Source organism: Salvelinus sp. IW2-2015, unplaced genomic scaffold, assembly GCF_002910315.2.
Source record: "Salvelinus sp. IW2-2015 unplaced genomic scaffold, ASM291031v2 Un_scaffold1267, whole genome shotgun sequence".
In the NCBI taxonomy this organism is placed as follows: domain Eukaryota; kingdom Metazoa; phylum Chordata; class Actinopteri; order Salmoniformes; family Salmonidae; genus Salvelinus; species Salvelinus sp. IW2-2015.
This window is the reverse complement of record NW_019942809.1, coordinates 113,494-133,156: the sequence shown is the minus strand read 5'-3', so window position 1 is coordinate 133,156 and position 19,663 is coordinate 113,494. Positions and strand designations below refer to the sequence as shown.

Sequence of the window (19,663 nt, the reverse complement as noted above, 5' to 3'; positions counted from 1 at the left end):
TTGCCCCACCAAGATTTACATGCTAAAATCGGCACTGACCCTATGTCATTTTACTTACGCTTACGTTTCCCACGTAGCCAGGTGTCCTGGCAATCTGACTACTTCACTGTCAGTTTCCTGGCCTCTCTCCTCCTCACCAGTGTCATGATCAAAGATATTATCAAGAGCCTCACATACAGTATATTGTTTGGTCATTGTGCTGGCAAAGAATGAATTGTGAGCAAGGCCTCAAAAAAGCTTTATATACCAGAGCTGCTAGAAAAGTTCTATATATTATTGAAACAATGTTGCGATTGTTTGTGAGAATACCAACAGGTGTGGTTCCCATGGGGGAAAGGTTATATTGGGGAAAAGTTCCCGGTGTCGGTTGCCATGGAAGCCAAGATGGGGAGTGAGGTGTGTGTGTGTGTGTGTGTGTGTGTGTGTGTTGTGTGTTGTGTGTGTGTGTGTGTGTGTGTGTGTGTGTGTGTGTGTGTGTGTGTGTGTGTGTGTGTGTGTGTGTGTGTGTGTGTGTGTGTGTGTGTGGTGCGTGTGCGTGCGTGCGTGCGTGCGTGCGTGCGTGCGTGCGTGCGTGTACGTGTACATGTGTGTGTGTGTGTGTGTGTGCTCAAACACACATGCATGTGAGGGTCTGGGAGAGGAAGTGTGTCCATCTGATGAATGGGCATGTGCCTGAACTCAATTGTATACACTAATTGTAATTGATTCCATATGTGTTATTTCGTAGTTTTGATGTCTTCACTATTATCTTATAATGTAGAAAATAGTAAAAATAACAAAAATCCTTGAATGAGTAGGTGTGTCCAAACTTTTGAGCAATATTAGAGCAATTCATTCCAAGTCCACATGACTAATAACAATAACCCAATGGAAAATTACATCCCATAGATTTCAATATGATAACTTGAGGTTAATTTATTGTATTTACAAAAACACTTTTCATGTCCTTCTTTTTTAAATGTTGAAGTGCTGGTTTTTGTTCAATAGTCTAGGTAACCATGCTGCTGGTAGCCTGTGTGATGAATTGATCCTTCACTTGATTGCAACTTGTGCATATGAACATCTTTGAGACAAGTCCGACGGCTCTATTGAACAAGGACAACCATAAATACTAGAGTGATTGTGTGATCTGCAATCAGCTGAACACAAAGGCCACAACAATTGCTACAAAACACGACTCCATTCATTTTTAGATCAGACAGCAGGCTCAATCAACCAATGACATCATTGGTTGAACTCTCCCAGGTGCAAAAATGAAATAAATACAGCTATAGCGCATAATTATTTCTGACACACCCTCTCATCACTCATTATTATGTAGTTTCCCTTAATTAAGAACATACATTGTAGATGAATAATATTACATTGTATTGTATTGTATTGTATTGTATTACACACTCTAAACTTATTCCACGGATCCCTTGGCCAAAATTAGTTTAATCTGTTGTTAGAAATACTCATTTGGAGATATGTCTGCGGATCCCCGCAGTACCTCTATGGACCACACTGGTTTGGTTTGATCCTCTGTTCCATATCCGGCCTACCGAAGCTCCACGACATGAACGTGAGCTCTCATACTGTACGTTCTCTGAGTTTTCTGGTGTGCCCATGGAGAATGATAGAGGCCTCTAGTGGCCAAAAGGACGTGTTAGCATGGGCAGAGCCATTGAGGGCTTCCACCATGCTTCTGCCATTTTAAAGTAGGCCTAGTCAAAGTAGTCAACTGGGTGGGGATTCCTATGGGCTGTAGCCTCAATGGCGCTGCTGTCACAGACGCTAAAATGGCACAGATATAAAAATGAGTCCTCTATATCTATGAGTGTGCCTCTTTGATAACTCCAAGGTATGCTTAGGTGTCTCTTATATGAAAGGTTGAGAGTGCCCTCTGCTGGAGATTTGATTGAGGGGGGAAATTATCCAGGAACTGCTTCCAATAAAAAGAATGCGCCACAAAGTGCCAGATAGTAACAGCAGAGGGCGCTACTAGATTTGTAATAGGAAGACCTAATTTCGCCTTGATGCGTGGCTGTATTGTACACATTTTTGACCATATTACAACTCTACTAATATGGAACTCATTAGGCATATGAGAAACATGAAACGTGTCATATTGGCTATTGAGGATCATTTGTTTAGAGGCACATGTTGTTCCTTCTACTAAAGMAAATAAAATCTTCCGCAAATGAATATTTTTTATCTGTGCCTTATTTTTCTTGCATGAACATCAATATGGTGGCACATGTGCATTATGAACTAAGTGTGTAAATATTTCCACCTTGTTAATCAGATATTGATAATGTGCAATATATACAAATATTTAGCAAATAACTCAAATATTTTCCAATKAACCACACTGGCATGTTACATTAGCTGTGCGTGAACTAACCAATGCAACTAATAAATACTACCTTGTGTTTAATGGTGCAGAATTGATACAATGCGTTTAAATGACATCAGGACTGCAATGATTAATTCCTGATTAAACACACAATCATTTTATTCATAAAAGTTCAAGTGAACTTTTCATAACAGATCTGGTATTCAATGTTAGGTTTGTTAGGTTCGTGTATTAGTGTGGCAAGAAATTGTTGAGTGATCGAGAGTTTAAACCTAGACTCCCTAGTTGCTGCTGTTGAAGTCGGAAGTTTACATACACTTATGTTGGAGTCATTAAAACTCGTTTTTCAACCACTCCACAAATATCTTGTTAACAAACTATAGTTTTGGCAAGTCGGTTAGGACATCTACTTTGTGCATGACAAGAGTAATTTTTCCAACAATTGTTTACAGACAGATTAGTTCACGTATAATTCACTGTATCACAATTCCAGTGGGTCAGAAGTTCACATACACTAAGTTGACTGTGTCTTTAAACAGCTTGGAAAATTCCGGAAAATTATGTCATGGCTTTAGAAGCTTCTGATAGGCTAATTGACATAATTTGAGTCAATAAGGAGGTGTACCTGTGGATGATGTTTCAGGCCTACCTTCAAACTTAGTGCCTCCTACTTGACATCATGGAAAATCGAAAGAAATCAGCCAAGACCTCAGAAATAAAATTGGTAGACCTCACAAGTCTGGTTCATCCTTGGGAGCAATTTCCAAATACCTGAATGTACACGTTCATGCTGTACAAACAATAGTAGCAAGTATAAACACCATGGGACCATGCAGCGTCATACCGCTCAGGAAGGAGACGCATTCTGTCTCCTAGAGATGACCGTACATTGGTGCGAAAAGTGAAAAATCACCAAGAACAACAGCAAAGGACCTTGTGAAGATGCTGGAGGAAACAGGTACAAAATATCTATATCACAGTAAAACGAGTCCTATATCGACATAACCTGAAAGGCTGCTCAGGAAGGAAGAAGCCACTGCTCCAAAACCGCCAATAAAAAAGCCAGACTACAGTGTGCAACTGCACATGGAGACAAAGATCGTACTTTTTGGGAGAAATGTCCTCTGGTCGTGATGAAACAAAAATAGAACTGTTTGGCCATAATGACCATCGTTATGTTTGGAGGAAAAAGGGGGATGCTTGCAAGCCGAAGAAACACCATCCCAACCGTGAAGCACGGGGGTGGCAGCATCATGTTGTGGGGTGCTTTGCTGCAGAGGGATGGTGCACTTCATAAAATAGATGGCATCAGAGGAAGAAATTATGTGGAATATTGAAAGCAAACATCTCAAGACATCAGTCAGGAAGTTAAAGCTTGGTCACAAATGGGTCTTCCAAATTGACAATGACCCCAAGCATACTTCCAAAGTTGTGGCAAAATGGCTTAAGGACAACAAAGTCAAGGTATTGGAGAGGCATCACAAAGTCCTGACCTCAATCTTATAGAAAATTTGTGGGCAGAACTGAAAAGCATGTGCGGGCAAGGAGGCCTACAAACATGACTCAGTTACACCAGCTCTGTCAGGAGGAATGGGCCAAAATTCACCCAACTTATTGTGGGAAGCTTGTGGAAGGCTACCCAAAACGTTTGACCCAAGTTAAAAAATGTAAAGGCAATGCTACCAAATACTAATTGAGTGTATGTAAACTTCTGACCCACTGGGAATGTGATGAAATAAATAAAAGCTGAAATAAATCATTCTCTCTACAATTATTCTGACATTAAACATTCTTAAAATTAAGTAGTGATCCTAACTGACCTAAAACGGAATTTTTACTTGGATTAAATGTCAGGAATTGTGAAAAACTGAGTTTAAATGTATTTGTCTAAGGTGTATGTAAACTTCCGACTTCAACTGTACATCGATTTTGGGAATTAATTATATATACCCATTGATTCTTAAAGAATATAACTTGTAAATGCCTCATGAGCTCAGTTCAACTGTCGTACCCCATCAGAACCCAAAATATAAGCTTGTTTTATTCTTTTACTCTGTTTGCAAACAAATTAAATGTAAACAGACACTGTATCGCCTCAAAACATGGTTACAACTATAATGTTGATATCATGGATAGTCAGTCCTTKCATCCATAGCTCTGTCTACGATTTTGAGAGTGGTCACATATTTCCATGCCCATCCCTCAGATTTTTACCAAAACAGACCATGAATACTTTGTTATTGTTTCAATGAACGATTCTATCTTTAACCAGATCAACATGAGATACATTTTTATTTATTAATAACAATAAATCAGTTTGTCAAAAGAACCCTATAAAATACAAAATACATTTATCAGAGGCACCTCCTGTCCTTGACAACTTTGAGATTAGGAAATTGTATTAATAAATACTATCAATCCATTCATGATATTTACATATTCCTTAATTAGCCTAATTATCTAATATATATTACTTTGTTATATCAAATCGTTTTTTCCATTTTGTTTATCTGGTCCTATGTCAAATAGTTTGTTCAATCTTGTTTATCAATAGCAAGTTCTAAGCAAGCCATTTGATTGATCTATTAGGCTACTATTTCAACTTTGTTCCCCTTCTCTGATTTAGTTTTTAAAAAACGTTTTAAACATTTACTGCTGACTTCTCTAAGGACCGCTTTTTGTGGAAATGTTTTGCATATAGTCTCCATTTTCTTTATGAATACCTTTTGCCTTTCGATGTCTTTCAGACTTGCAAACAGCAACTTGTTTAATCATATCAGGTCTTGTGCTCTACAAAACAACTCATTAAAACCCAAAGCAAAGACCAAAAAACGTAATTATGCGCGTTTGAACATTTAATTATATTTTAGAACAGTACAGAGCTGAGCACAGTGCTGATCAATGCTGCAATCTGTCTGGTCTGATGCCTTCTGTCCACATCTTATCGGTACTTCTCAGACAGAGCCCGGCCCACCGCGGCCAGGAACTTGTCCATGGACACATGAGCTTCGGGGGTGAAATCATTGGGGAACAAGATAGCCAGCACCACCAAGATGTTGTGGGACAGGATCTACAGGACGAAAGAAATGAACATTAGTACGCTACATGTTTTATAGGCTATTTTATTTAATAAGCTATGTTGTCCATTTTACTGTAAAGAGTACCCGATATATTTTAAATGCATTTTAACTATACATTTTCATTTGGTGTCAACGGTAAACAAATGATTATAAATCATGCTGTGAATGTCCTGACCTTGAAGTTAGCGGGATCAACACGCAGCTGGAAGGCGTGCAGCTCGCTGAGGGCGAGGAGACCTGCGTTGATGTCGTCGATGCTGGCCACGGCTAAACCGATGCCTCCCATGATGGTCCCACCGTGCTTCCTGACTGGGGCAGAGCCGGGGCTCAGGTCCTTCCAGTGGGAGAAGTAGGTCTTGGTCTGGGGGTACACAACCAGCGTCCTGCACCGGAAGAAAAAAACATGTCAAGAAAGATGGAACGCTAACACCAAACAGTCTACATTTTTACGTCAAAAACAGCTATAAGATTAGCAGCACGACAGCCATTACCTAGACAGAGCATCGCATCCGATGTCCTCAGCCTTGCCGGCCACCTTGGCCCAGAAGGCCTTGACCATTTTCTTGTCCTTAGCGGTGAGACTCATGGTTGTCGTTAAAGACGATGCTGGAGTAGAAGTTCAGTGATGAGCTCTTACAAACGGAGGCTTTTTATATTAGCCGCGAGCCCCACCCAATGCAGACCCACCTCCGAGATTAACAAGATACAACATGCCTTTTGTTAATGTTCAATAGGCACAACCCTTCACAAGTTATTACATTTATTTGCTTATTTTACTCGACAAAAACACAAGTTGGTACAATCCTCCATACACGACTTACAAAGACATTGTTAGCACCTTCTGAGCAGCACACAATATCAAACATAAAACACACAGGGTAGAGATGGATAAAACAAATAAAAAAATACATGATTATGACAGTCATTGAAGTCTACGAAGTTATTTAGTATTAGAGATGTGTTGAGAGGTTTTTAATGCTGGTAGTTTTCACAAGGGAGTCAGTCATTTCCATATTTTATTTCAGTACAAAATAATTTATTTATTTATTTATCACTCTGGCTTTATGGTATTTACCCAATAAAGAGAAAAGTCTAATTGTATTGTCAATCGCTAAATTGCCTGTATCATAAGTAAGAAATAGAAGCCTGTATTCAGAAATATGGAAAAGTTGACAGTAGAGATGCATAATACCAAAATAGATTGGAATAGTGTAACTATAAAAATAAATATTCAATGGGTTCGCCCTTACTARCACAGAATGAACATAGAGGTGAAATATCAATTCATTTGTTTAGAAATGTATTACAAGGATAAAAATGATGTAATATCTTAGTAGGCTATTTAATATATCTTAGTAATATATTAATATCGTAGTTATATCTTACTAATATCTGACTATAGGCATACACAGAGATAGTTGAAAAATGTTTCTCAGACAAAGTAATTGAATCCCCACCAAGTGTAATTAATGTGCAATAGGCCTAAACCTTCAGATATTAGGCATATTACACATGTATTTGCATGTGTTGAGAATTGTATATTTCCCCACTATTTTGGGCTTATTTTTGTTAATATTTCTAATAATGTTAATGTAATAATTGGTATGTAACCTAATACTTAAATTAATGATTTCGTAATGGATTTTAGGACAATGTATTATTGTCAAATTGCTTTAAAACATATATGGTAAACAGTAAACCTTCACATTATTATCTCAGTAAAATCTGTGACTTTTGGCTTATACAGCCTCCTACCATGACCCCACCCATCGCTGTATTTAGGGAGGAGCGTTCCGATCCTTTTAAAAACGCTGCTCAAACGAAGACCAAGTGTATATGATTCGTTAGCCTCTGTGAAAGAAACTTCAACAGCCAGCAACATGGTTCAGTGGACAGACTTTGAGCGCGGCACCATTCAGAGCGTCTTCGAGAAGATGGACTACGATGACGTAGGCCCCGCGGCTCTTTCCAGGTAGTGCGTTTAAAACTGTGGTCTACAAATTATTGGAATTAGTCATGTTATTATATTGTTATTATATTATTATGCGCTTGTTATTATGATTTTAAAGACGAAGTCGTATTTGAGACATGCGTGTAATTTACGCGTAATTGACATCTCCAAATGACACATTAATTGATTTCCGTAAGATATGTGTGTATGCTGATATCACGTTTGTGTAATTCTTAACTGTTTATTATTTCTACAGGTGTCTGGTTGTGTACCCCTGGACCCAGAGGTATTTCGGTAACTTTGGAAACCTGTACAACGCCGCTGCCATCCAGGGAAACCCAATGGTCGCTGCTCACGGAAAGACCGTCCTGCGCGGACTGGACCGGGCTGTCAAGAACATGGATGACATCAAGGCCACCTACGCAGAGCTGAGCGTGCTGCACTCCGAGAAACTGCACGTGGATCCAGACAACTTCCGGGTAAATTGAAATGTTCTACTTCACACAAGGTACTGCCTATCTATGGTGTGGCAGAATGCGTTTTCTTACATGTCCATGGCTCCTTTCTTTTGCAGCTGCTGGCTGACTGCCTTACTATTGTTGTTGCTGCGAGAATGGGTGCTGACTTCACCGCTGATGTCCAGGGCGCTTTCCAGAAGTTCCTGGCCGTAGTGGTGAGCTCCCTGGGCAGACAGTACCACTAGAGCCCCTCCACTCAGAGACGGACGACCACCAGAGGACCAACAAGCGCTGATCATTTGTTTAGAGGAACATGTTGTTCCTTCTACTAAAGCAAATAAAATCAGCAAAATAATATTTTTATCTGTGCCTTTTTTTTCTTGCATGAACATCAATACGGTGGCACATATAGAAGACAAAATAGGCCTAATATGGTAATATGATAGGCTGTGGCTGTGAATATCGCAAAAACCTTGTTAACCAGATATGGATAATGTGCAATATATACAAATATTTGGCAAATAACAACAAATATTTGTTTTGCAATTAACAACACTGACATGTTACATTAGCTGTGCGTGAGCGAACCATATAATGAAGACAAACGTGTGTCCAGAGATGCAGCATTGATACATTGAGTCAAATAAGAGCAGAGCTGCAATGATAAATTCCTGTTTAATTACACACAATCGTCATTCATAAAGGTTCAACAGAACTTTTCATAACAGATCTGTTATTCAATGTTTGGTTGATGTCTTAGTGTGGCAAGGAATTGTTGAATGGTCGAGAGTTTAACCAGATCAAAATGACATACATTTTCATGTATGAATAATAATACATCAATTGGTCAATAGAACCCTATAAAGTACAAAATACATTTGTCAGAGGCACCTCCTGTCATGGCCAGCTGTGGAACCATGATAACCTTACATAAAGTGTTCAGATAGGAATCTATTAAAGTCATTAGATTACAGATTATTAAATCAATGAATTAATCAACCAATAATCTTAAGAAATTSAACAAGATATACTGTATGTGTATTTCATTTTACATCATGTATAAATGCAACATGTAACTTTTCACATTTTATGAAAACTAAACCCCATTGGTTTATAAAAATGCTATTAACAATATGTTACGATTATAGCATGATCAGCAAAACCACTAGGTTATATACGTTTTTATGTGTATAGGAAATGTGTTTAGGACAGTTTTATGTGTATAGGAAATGTGTTTAGGACAGTTTTATGTGTATAGGAAATGTAATTAATAAATAATATCAATCAATTCATTATATATATATCAGTCCTTATTTAGCCAAATTATCTAAGATATATTATTTTTGTATGTCAAATTGTTTTTGTGGTCCTATGTCAAATAGTTTGTTCAATATTGTTTATTAGTAGCAAGTTCTAAGCAAGCCATTTGATTAATCTATAAGCTACTATTTCAACTTTGTTCCCCTTCTCGATTTTTTTTATTTTACTTTTTAAACTTTTACTGCTAACTTCTCATTAATAGTAGACTGATGAATCAATTAATTAATCAACCAATATTTCTAAGAAATGTAACAATATATACTGTGCATTTCATTTTAAAGTGTAACATTTGACATTTAACTGTTGACATTTTATGGAAACTGAACCACATTGGTTAATAAAAATAAATTAATAATATGTTACAAATATAGCATGATCAGCCAATCAAAATCATTAGGTTATGTTTTACATTTTAGTTTTATAGATAATATCTGATTATAATCTATCCATAATGTTTACAAATAATATATTGGTAATCTATCAAATCCTTTCCCGATGTTGTTTAGAAGCGTTTCGCTACACCCGAAATAACATCTGCTAAACATGTTTATGTGACAAATAACATTTGATTTGATTTGTTTGTATGTCAAATTGTTTGTTCAACCTTGATTTTCAATAGCAAGTTCGAGGAGGGCTATTTGATTCATCTATAGGCTACTGTCGGTATTTGTACTTTGAGTTCCCTTTTATATTTGTACTTTGAGTTCCCTTTTATATTTTTAGACTACTTACGAAACCTTTACTGCAAACTTCTTAGAGGACTGCTCATGGACATGCGGCAATGTTTTGCATTGTCTCAGTTTTCTTTATGAATACGTTTTTGCATTTCGTCAAGATTTTGAGAAATAGTTATTTCAGCCTTAAAAATAGGAACGTATTTCATCATATCAAGTCCAGACGCCACAACACGACTCATTAAAAAGCAAAGTAAAGACCAGATAACGTGGTTATGTGCGTTGGAACATTTATTCATAATTTAGAACAAGACAGAGCATTTAGCACATCCTGCCATATGTCTGGTCTGATGATGCCCCACAGTTTATCTGTACTTTTCGGCCAGAGCCAGGGCCAGGGCGGCCAGGAACTTGTCCACGAACCTCTGGAGTGAAGTCAGCGGGGAACAAAATGGCCAGCATCACCAATATGTTATGGGACAGGATCTACAAGAGGAAATMAATGGAAATGTAAGTCGCTCTGGATAAGAGCGTCTGCTAAATGACTTAAATGTAAATGAGTTCGTATGCATCTTTAATGTAGGGTATGTTAGCCTACGTTGTCTCTTTTACTGTWAAACGTAGCCTACTGAAATGTAAATAAATATTATACTGTCCTCACCTTGAAGTTGGCTGGATCTATACGCAGCTGGAAGGCGTGCAGCTCGCTGAGGTTGAGGAGACCTGTGGTGAGGTCGTTGATCTTGGCCACGGCTTCACCAACGCCTCCCATGATAGTCTTACCATGCTTCCTGACCGGGGAAGAACCGGGGCTCAGGTCCGGCCAGTGGGAGAAGTATGTCTTGGTCTGGGGGTACACCACCAGCATTCTGCACGGGAGGAAAAATACATGTCGAGATTTAAGGCTAGCTAACACCAAATTGTATATTCTAAAACAACAATATAGCAGTTGGATAATTCCTTTACCTAGAAAGAGCATCGCATCCGACGTCCTCAGCCTTGCCGGACAACTTGGCCCAGAAGGCCCTGACCAATGCCTTGTCCTTAGCGGTGAGACTGACTCATTATTGTTGTCTTTAGAGAGGATACTGAAAAAAAGTTCAGCGATGAGCTGTTACAAACGAACGCTTTTATATTAAACAAGCCGCATGGCACACCCCAGACCCACCTACGAGATACGTGCCAACTAGAACGTATTCCATTTTTTGTTGAAATTGGAGTATTGCATAGATAAGAAGTTGAAACACAAATGACTCGTTTTTAAACGTAAGGTTTAACATGTTCAAGACACTTACACATTGAGATGTACGGGGATGGGCCTCGTTTCCCAGGTGCGATGTAATTTAAGCATTACGATGATCCTACCAGATGCATCCTTATTTACGAGCCAACTTTATAACAGTTTGTTGTTTCCCAAACAAGCACAAAGAGAGAATGTTCGCTAAGTGCGTCGATACTGATATAATCCAAAGAAAAGCAGCGCTGCTCTCAGATCAGCTTTCTCTCACCTTAACATAAGAATTATTCCACAATAATACTGACGACGGATCAGCACCTAGAGAGAAATTGCCACCTATGGCTGCAAACACACATCATGAAACACATTGAGACAAAAATGACCTAGTTGCAAAATATAACTCAATTGACTGAACATGAAATAGATTTCAATATGATTTAAATAGCCTACATAGGCCCAAATAGCCTACATAGGCCTATGTATCTTTCAATGCAGTCATCTCGGTTTTATCCTTCACTTGTTTGTAACAATTGCAAATATTTTGGCAACTTCGTATTTTTGGTCGACTTCCTTCTGCAGTTATCGGCAGTCACAGTCAGACAGATAGCCTAAACATATTGATTCTATGTTTAGCGGAGATTTGGAAATAAAGTGACCGGAAACTGCAAAAAGGTATCTGGATCACTCGTCGATTTGCTGTTTTCAAGAGCCACGTTACTAACGAAACACCTCGGCTATTAAATATACATCGTAAGAAGGTTCTAACTGCTTAGTCAAATATCTTGTTTTGGTATTCGTAGATTGGGTGAAAAAAAAGAAAATACTATAATTTGACCCATTTACTTGGATAACATAATAGTTATCGAATATGAGTTCATCAGTTTTTTTGGCTCAAAAGTAGTAGCCTAAGTGAACCAATATAAAAGGAAGTATCTAAAAACAATATCTGGAAAGATACTGTACAGTATCCATTAATGTGTTTTCTAAATTATTAAATTACTTTTCTAACCTCGTCGTTAGGTCGTAAATAAAGTAAAACATAGGTTGGGGAGATGAGGTTAGGAGGCTCATGACTTTGCAGATCTTGAATAACCTACATCAAGATAACTCAATAAACTTATTATTTTAGTTACAATCTATAGAATGACGTTTGCGTAAAAGTACATGAATGGAGAGAACCTCATTGAATTTAAAATATACTTTGCGACGTATTAAGTATTATTAGTCAAATAATAATAATATTTTTTTTACCGATGCTGTAGTTATTTATTTGGCCATAATTGGGGACAGGCTTATGGGGCCAATGTATGATAGAGGTTTCATTTGGTATATTTCTTAATTATTTGATGCGTAATTATCGTAAACAATTGGTAATAATTGGAATAATAATTCTGTATGATTTTATATGAGCGAGACTGATTTAGATTGACTAAAGTGAATAAATTGATTTCTAATCCTGACCCCGCAATTAATTACTATCAAAAAATGATTTACTTATCAGTTAATACCATTTTGCCCAATACATTCAACGTATGGAGATTGTTGTTGACAAGAAAAGGGTGTTTATAATGGCTTATCAGAACAAGGCAACTAATTGGAGCTTGGCAAGATAAACCAGCCCAACCTCACGTTCAATTCGCGCATATATTGGATAAACAGCCCTTTAGCTCGGTCCCTTTCAAGAAAGTCAACTTTTTTCTTTCTACCACATTCTTGCTGTCTACCACATTTTGCAGTGACTGGTGGTAACTTCCAATCCTTGTTATAGTAATTCACGCAGCTTGCACTGAATAATATAAAACTACTGTTATCTACAGGCTGTATCACATCCCGCGGTGATTGGGAGTCCCATAGGGCTCAATTGGCCCAGCATCGTCCGGGTTTGGCCGGGGTAGGCCGTCATTGTAAATAAGAATTTGTTCTTAACTGACTTGCCTAGTTAAATAAAGGTTAAAAAAACGTCTTGATGGTGCTTTTATAAGGTACTAATAAAAGAGACACATATTGCCGGTGTGAAACTTTTCCATAAGTCGACCTCAGTTGCCGTTTGGGCATTTGGCAGAACTATGATTATATGGTGTTGGTCGATAAGAACAGCTGGCTGGCAAGGAATGACAGATTACCATTAACGTTTTGCGAACCTTTGATGTCGTTTTTGGCATGAATCCTCCAAGTTTGATTCGTCCACTGGGTCGGAGGGGTTCAATAGAAATGAAAACGCCACAGTGCCGAACACTGACAGATCTTCTCACAGATCAGAGGACACACAACAAATTCAACATGATTGACTGCACAGTTGAAAAGCGGAAGCTCATCATGGAGACCTGGGGAAAAATCAACGTCAAAGTGGTCGGACCCCTTGCTTTGAGAAGGTCGGCTTATAACAATGCAATTGAATTCATTGAATTAAATGGATTAATTTATATGACGTATCTCATAATGTAATGTGTATTTTCCAGGTGTCTTATTGTATATCCATGGACTCAGAGGTACTTTGAAACCTTTGGAGACTTAAACAGCGCAGCGGCTATCATGGGCAATAAAAAAGTTGCCAAGCATGGCATCACTGTGCTGAACGGCATCGAGCGAGCTGTGTAGAATATGGATGACATCAATAACACCTACGCCGAGCTGAGCGTTCTGCACTCGGAGAAACTTCATGTGGATCCCGACAACTTCAGGGTATGAATACTAATGTGGTGCCTAAAACAAATTAACAATACGTTTTATCTCATTGATTTACATCCAAGAGAATACTGTTGTGCAAATAAATGACTAACGTTTCAATCGTTTCCTTCTCCCAGATGCTGGGCGACTGCTTCACCATTGTTCTGGCCTCCCAGATGGGGCGGCCTGCCCTTCACGCCAGACGTCCAAGCGGCCTGGCAGAAGTTCCTGACCGTGGTCGTCTCTGCGCTGGGCAGACAGTACCACTAGAGACATGTTCTATTGTGGAATACACATATATATTTTATTATAGAAGACATTTTGTATGAATAATAAAATATATTGTTAAGCACACGTCCATGCTCTTCACTTTACTCTGTTTGAGGGGGCAGTAAAACAGGAGCCATTAGAAAATGTAGCCAAGCCTACTTTAACTCTTATGCCGTTGGCCTAAGTGAGATTGAGAAACATCTCTTTGACGCTCGGTCTCGAGAGAGAGTATATTTGGTAAAATATCACATGCAGCAACGAATTGTTATTAACGGAATAATCAATATATTCATCAGTATTATGTTATTGTAATTATATCAAAACATTCCTTGTTTTCTAATACACTATCGTAGGAAAAGTAAGGTAGTCTATCAGAAAATATGTTGCCCAGGTTAACTTTTATTTGCCTCATGTAGACGGAATTTGCATAAACAGTATCAGTCAAAAGTTTGTACACACCTACTCATTCAAGGGTTTTTCTTTATTTGTACTATTTTCTACATCAAAACTATGCAATAACACACATGGAATCATGTAGTAACAAAAGTGTTAAGCAAATCCAAATATATTTTAGATTCTTCAAAGAGCCACCGTTTGCCTTGATGACAGGTTTCAACACTCTTGGCATTCTCTCAACCAGCTTCACCTGGAATACTTTTCCAACAGTCTTGAAGGAGTTCTCACATATGCTGGCTGCCTTTCCTTCACTCTGCGATCCAACTCATCCCAAACCATCTCAATTGGTTTGAGGTTGGGTGATTGTGGAGATCAGGTCATCTGATGCAGCACTCCATCACTCTCCTTCTTGGTCAAATAGCCCTTACACAGCCTGGAGGTGTGTTGAGTCATTGTACTGTTGAAAAACAAATGATAGTCCCACTAAGCGCAAACCAGATGGGATGGAGTATCGCTGCAGAATGCTGTGGTAGCAGTGTGCCTTGAATTCTAAATAAATCACTGACAGTGTTACCAGCAAAGCACCCCCACACCATCACACCTCCTCCTCCATACTTCACTTTGGGAACCACACGTCTCACAAAGACATGGCGGTTGGAACCAAAAATCTCACATTTTGACTCATCAGACCAAAGGACAGATTTTCATGGTCTAATGTCCATTGCTCGTGTTTCTTGGCCCAATCATCATCTTCTTATTGGTGTCCTTAAGTAGTGGTTTCCTTGCAGCAATTCAACCATGAAGGCCTGATTCACGCAGTGATGTCGGAACAGTTGACGTTGAGATGGCTGTTGATTTGTTTAACACTTTTTTGGTTACTACATGATTCCATTCGTGTTATTTCATAGTTTTGATGACTTCACTATTATTCTACAACTGTCACGCCCTGATCTGTCTCACCTGTTCTTGTGATTGTCTCCACCCCTCTCCAGGTGTCGCTTATTTCCCCCAGTGTATTTATCATTGGGTTTCCTGTCTCGCTGTGCCAGTTAGTCTTGTATGTTTTCAAGTCAACCAGCGTGGTTTTTTCCGTGCTCCTGTTTTCTATTCTCTTTTTCTAGTCTGCCCGGTTTTGACCCTTGCCTGTTTTTCTGGACTCCGTTCCCGCCAGACTGACTCTTCTGCCTGCCCTGACATCGCGCCTGTCGGCCACTCTTTACCTCTTGGACTCAGAATCTGTTTTTGACCTTTTGCCTGTCCATGACCATTCTCTTGCCTACTCCTTTTGGATATAAATAAACTACAAAGACTCTAACCATCTGCCTCCTGTGTCTCGCCTTGTGCCCTTATAACAACGTAAAAAATAAAGAAAAACCCTGGAATGAGTAGGTGTGTCCAAACTTTTTACTGGTACTGTAGCTCAACTTTGGCATTCAAAATGGGTTTGAAGAGCAACGTGCTTAATGTTCGGAAAAGCACCTGAATTACGCAACGGCACTACTTAAACAAGACGACCCAAGAGGACTTTAACATTATTATAACATCATTACAACACATTAGGAAGTGTGTAGCGTTATCATTAGGCATGGTGCWGGATCCAAGCAAATCCTATAAGTAGGCCTGTATTACAATGTTTTCAATAAAAAATGCAGATAGGCTATTTTACTAGTTGCATTTGGTGACGAAATAGGCTAATCGCGTTATGCTACGGGATAGGAAATAAAAAGGGTAAAAAATATTGTGAACATGATAATCATTGGCTCACCTTTCCACGTTATCACTCTGGTCGAGATAAGTGGAGGTGCCGAGGTTAGAGTAGCCTTCACAGTAGTTTCACCAGCGCCACCCTTTGAAAAGCAAGTGAGATATACTTCAATTATACATGTATCATGCAAGGTGTATTAGCTTACCCAAACAATCAATATTCTTCTTGACAAAACGTATTACTCCGATTTTGTCCACGCACCTAACAAATGGCGACATGCTCTTTATAAGCTGCTACAAGGACATCAGGGTAGATATTGGTAAACAAAGCCTATTCCGGATATACCCTCATGCCAAGCACACACATATGCATTTACCTATTTTTAGCGAAATCTGAGTGACATCGCACGACGTGGTAAAGACTATAGAGATTCAGCAGCATGTGACTTGAACGACAGACCTGGCCTAACCGTAACTACTGACCTACTGAGAAAATGTAAATCAACCTTCAACACACCTTACCAGAAGGGGTGCGGTGTCATTGTTGCCTTGCTGTTGCAGAGATAAGAAAGCAATCTTGGCACTCAACCTTTGCCAACGAGATGTGCATTATCATTTGTTTGGTACCACCCGTGACAAAACAGGGTCAGATTAATAAAGAAGTACCTTCTGTACATTTTGGTCATTGGAGTAGGCCTATTTACTGAATTAATGAATTAATGATTACATAAACGAAGGAATCAATGAATGAGTCAATAAAACAAATGCACGCCTAAAAAGCCAAAATAATAGCAATCAGACATATTCCAAAGACCATTCCTTGTGCATAAAACGTCCAGCTGACAGTGTTCATTATATTATAAGAAGTATAAAAGACATTGTTGCATCATGCATAATGTAGCCTTTAGATTCATGACCACATGAAACATGATTCTTCCGGTTTTCATCACTGTCGTCATGACACTTACACATACGGTATATCCGTGCGTAAAGGGTCACATTTGTGATTGATCATAATGAAATAGCAATATATTGATGGTACATAACTAATGGTTATCACCAAACTCTACATTGTGTACATCCAATGACTTCCAGTTGAAGGTGGAGCTAAGCCAAAGAGATCTTTAGAGACGATATAAATACTCCCAGTGTCCACTCGTATGGCACCAGCAGTATCTTGTGTCATAGAATCCGCTAGAATGAGTCTCACAGCCAAGGACAAACAGATCGTGACAGCCTTTTTTGGAAAGGTGGCTGGCAAAGCAGAGGACATTGGAAATGAGGCTCTCTCTAGGTAACGAAATCTTTATATATTGAACAGATTGTTTTGTAACAGAGTTATGCGGTGCATTTACGCACGTTAAATCATAATCCATAATCACATGTTTTTATTTCCAGGACCCTGGTGGTGTACCCCCAGACCAAGACCTACTTCTCCCACTGGAAGGACCTGAGCCCCGGCTCTGCTCCCGTCAAGAAGCACGGTCTGACCGTCATGGGAGGCGTCCTRGATGCCGTGACCAAGATCGACGACCTGGCSGGTGGTCTTCTGAACCTCAGCGAGCTGCACGCCTTCACGCTGCGTGTGGATCCCGCCAACTTCAAGGTGACTAAATAACTTACTGAATCAATAAAACGATTCACCCTTTCTCAAAATACCACAGCGGCGACCGTGTCCAAATGTGAGTCCTATGTATGTATTTTGTGACGGTTCCAATTAAATCTTCAGAAACACCATATTTCGCATATGGACTAGACCTAAACGCTTGATAATAATAACTCTATTCCCTCTACATCTACAGATCATCAACCACAACATTCTGGTGGTGCTGGCCATGATGTTCCCTGACGACTTTACCCCTGAGGTGCACGTGTCTGTGGACAAGTTCCTCGCCAAGTTGGCCCTGGCGCTTTCCGAGAAGTACCGTTAAAAGGCGAGAAGATAAATCCTCTCGGTTTTCCGTGTTGATCATAAATTTGCACATGTTGTCTGATATGAATCCTGGAATAAAAATAGCGCCATCAACTGTTTATCTTGATCGTTTTTATTTAATAAAGCGAAAGCGGATTTTTCAATGTTAACAATTGTGTGGCGAAAACAGCCAGGCTTAGCATTATGCATCAATTAAACATGACACAAAGGAACAGGGTTGGAGAGCCCTGTTATAACATGCATCTTCCAATTGCAACGTCTGCTTATGCCCACACATGTTGTCTCAAGAACATTTTATATTTGTAATAACCTCAAACACCAAGTTAGGCATAACTAATTTCAATATAGGCCATCATCACTGTCAATCGTGAATGATAGTTATTAATGTTTTACCGGCAAAAATGCGTCTGTATTCCAATAATTTGATAGATCTTAATCAGTTTCATGGGAATAGTCTATGCATTTCGATCTTGTTGAATGACTGTTTAGAGCAGATGAACAGACTATAAGCGTTTCTTGTATTTTGTTTCAATCAAAGCATATATCCTGTTGAGTTTTGGCGCATGATAGTTTATTATTTATTTTTTTACTATTCAGCTTCAGCTAACCATTCTAAAATCTCATTAGAAATKATGAGGTGTTTTTGGTGGAACAGTAACATTAGCCTATAGGCCTATTATGCTATGCTATTATATGTGGTTCTGTTATGTAAAATAATAATTAATCGTTAGCTTTGATCTAACTTTACGAAACGAGCACCATTGTGAGAAGTGATAATCTTCTATTTGTAATAATAATAATAATGTGATGAGTAAGACTATCAGGCTTAGGCAACAGATCTTGTGTTATTGTAAACGATTGGAGTGCCCTTCATGGTTCCAAAAGGACAGCACCTAAATAAACTTGGATTTGATTAGCTTGAACACATGGTTAAGATATACTCTATTACAGAATAAAATAAAACAGATGTGTAAATCATCAATTCATATCATTTATTTGCAAAGATTTAATCAATAAATCAATTGATCAAATAGTGCTCATTTTTTTATTTTTTATTTTATTTCACCTTTATTTAACCAGGTAGGCTAGTTGAGAACAAGTTCTCATTTGCAACTGCGACCTGGCCAAGATAAAGCATAGCAGTGTGAACAGACAACACAGAGATTACACATGGAGTAAACAATAAACAAGTCAATAACATGGTAGAAAAAAAAAAGAGAATCTATATACAATGTGTGCAAAAGGCATGAGGTAGGCAATACATCGAATAATTACAATTTAGCAGATTAACACTGGAGTGATAAATCATCAGATGATCATGTGCAAGAAGAGATACTGGTGTGCAAAAGAGCAGAAAAGTAAATAAATAAAAGCAGTATGGGGGGTGAGGTAGGTAAATTGGGTGGGTAGTTTACAGATGGACTATGTACAGCTGCAGCGATCGGTTAGCTGCTCGGATAGCAGATTTTTAAAGTTGTTGAGGGGAATAAAAGTCTCCAACTTCAGAGATTTTTGCAATTCGTTCCAGTCGCAGGCAGCAGAGAACTGGAAGAAGGCGTCCAAATGAGGTTTTGGCTTTAGGGATGATCAGTGAGATACACCTGCTGGAGCGCGTGTTGCGGGTGGTGTAGCCAT

General features: G+C 38.8%; 5 protein-coding genes and 1 pseudogene across 5 annotated transcripts in view; 3 read left to right on the top strand and 3 right to left on the bottom strand.

Annotated features, from left to right (window-relative positions):
- LOC112070243 (KN motif and ankyrin repeat domain-containing protein 2) overlaps window positions 1-19,663 on the bottom strand; it is a 147,961-nt gene that overhangs the window by 98,220 nt on the left and 30,078 nt on the right. The gene's annotated exons all lie outside the window — the stretch shown is intronic.
- On the bottom strand, window positions 5,176-6,052 carry LOC111980933 (hemoglobin subunit alpha-2-like). The gene is made up of 3 exons (XM_024011990.3): window positions 5,910-6,052; window positions 5,594-5,801; window positions 5,176-5,408 (listed from the first exon to the last, which is right to left on the bottom strand). The coding sequence occupies exons 1-3, from the start codon at window positions 6,002-6,004 to the stop codon at window positions 5,280-5,282; spliced, it is 432 nt and encodes a 143-aa protein (XP_023867758.2). The 5' UTR covers window positions 6,005-6,052; the 3' UTR covers window positions 5,176-5,279.
- Window positions 7,222-8,184, top strand: LOC111980929 (hemoglobin subunit beta). Its single transcript, XM_024011986.3, has 3 exons — window positions 7,222-7,390; window positions 7,626-7,848; window positions 7,944-8,184. The coding sequence occupies exons 1-3, from the start codon at window positions 7,299-7,301 to the stop codon at window positions 8,070-8,072; spliced, it is 444 nt and encodes a 147-aa protein (XP_023867754.2). The 5' UTR covers window positions 7,222-7,298; the 3' UTR covers window positions 8,073-8,184.
- Window positions 10,095-11,023, bottom strand: LOC112070260 (hemoglobin embryonic subunit alpha-like; annotated as a pseudogene).
- On the top strand, window positions 13,326-14,083 carry LOC112070244 (hemoglobin subunit beta-1-like). The gene is given in 4 exon segments (XM_024137666.2): window positions 13,326-13,430; window positions 13,518-13,740; window positions 13,863-13,916; window positions 13,918-14,083. Coding segments are annotated over 4 exon segments (447 nt in total). The 5' UTR covers window positions 13,326-13,338; the 3' UTR covers window positions 13,996-14,083.
- On the top strand, window positions 17,261-18,126 carry LOC112070245 (hemoglobin embryonic subunit alpha). The gene is made up of 3 exons (XM_024137667.2): window positions 17,261-17,389; window positions 17,494-17,701; window positions 17,898-18,126. The coding sequence occupies exons 1-3, from the start codon at window positions 17,295-17,297 to the stop codon at window positions 18,024-18,026; spliced, it is 432 nt and encodes a 143-aa protein (XP_023993435.1). The 5' UTR covers window positions 17,261-17,294; the 3' UTR covers window positions 18,027-18,126.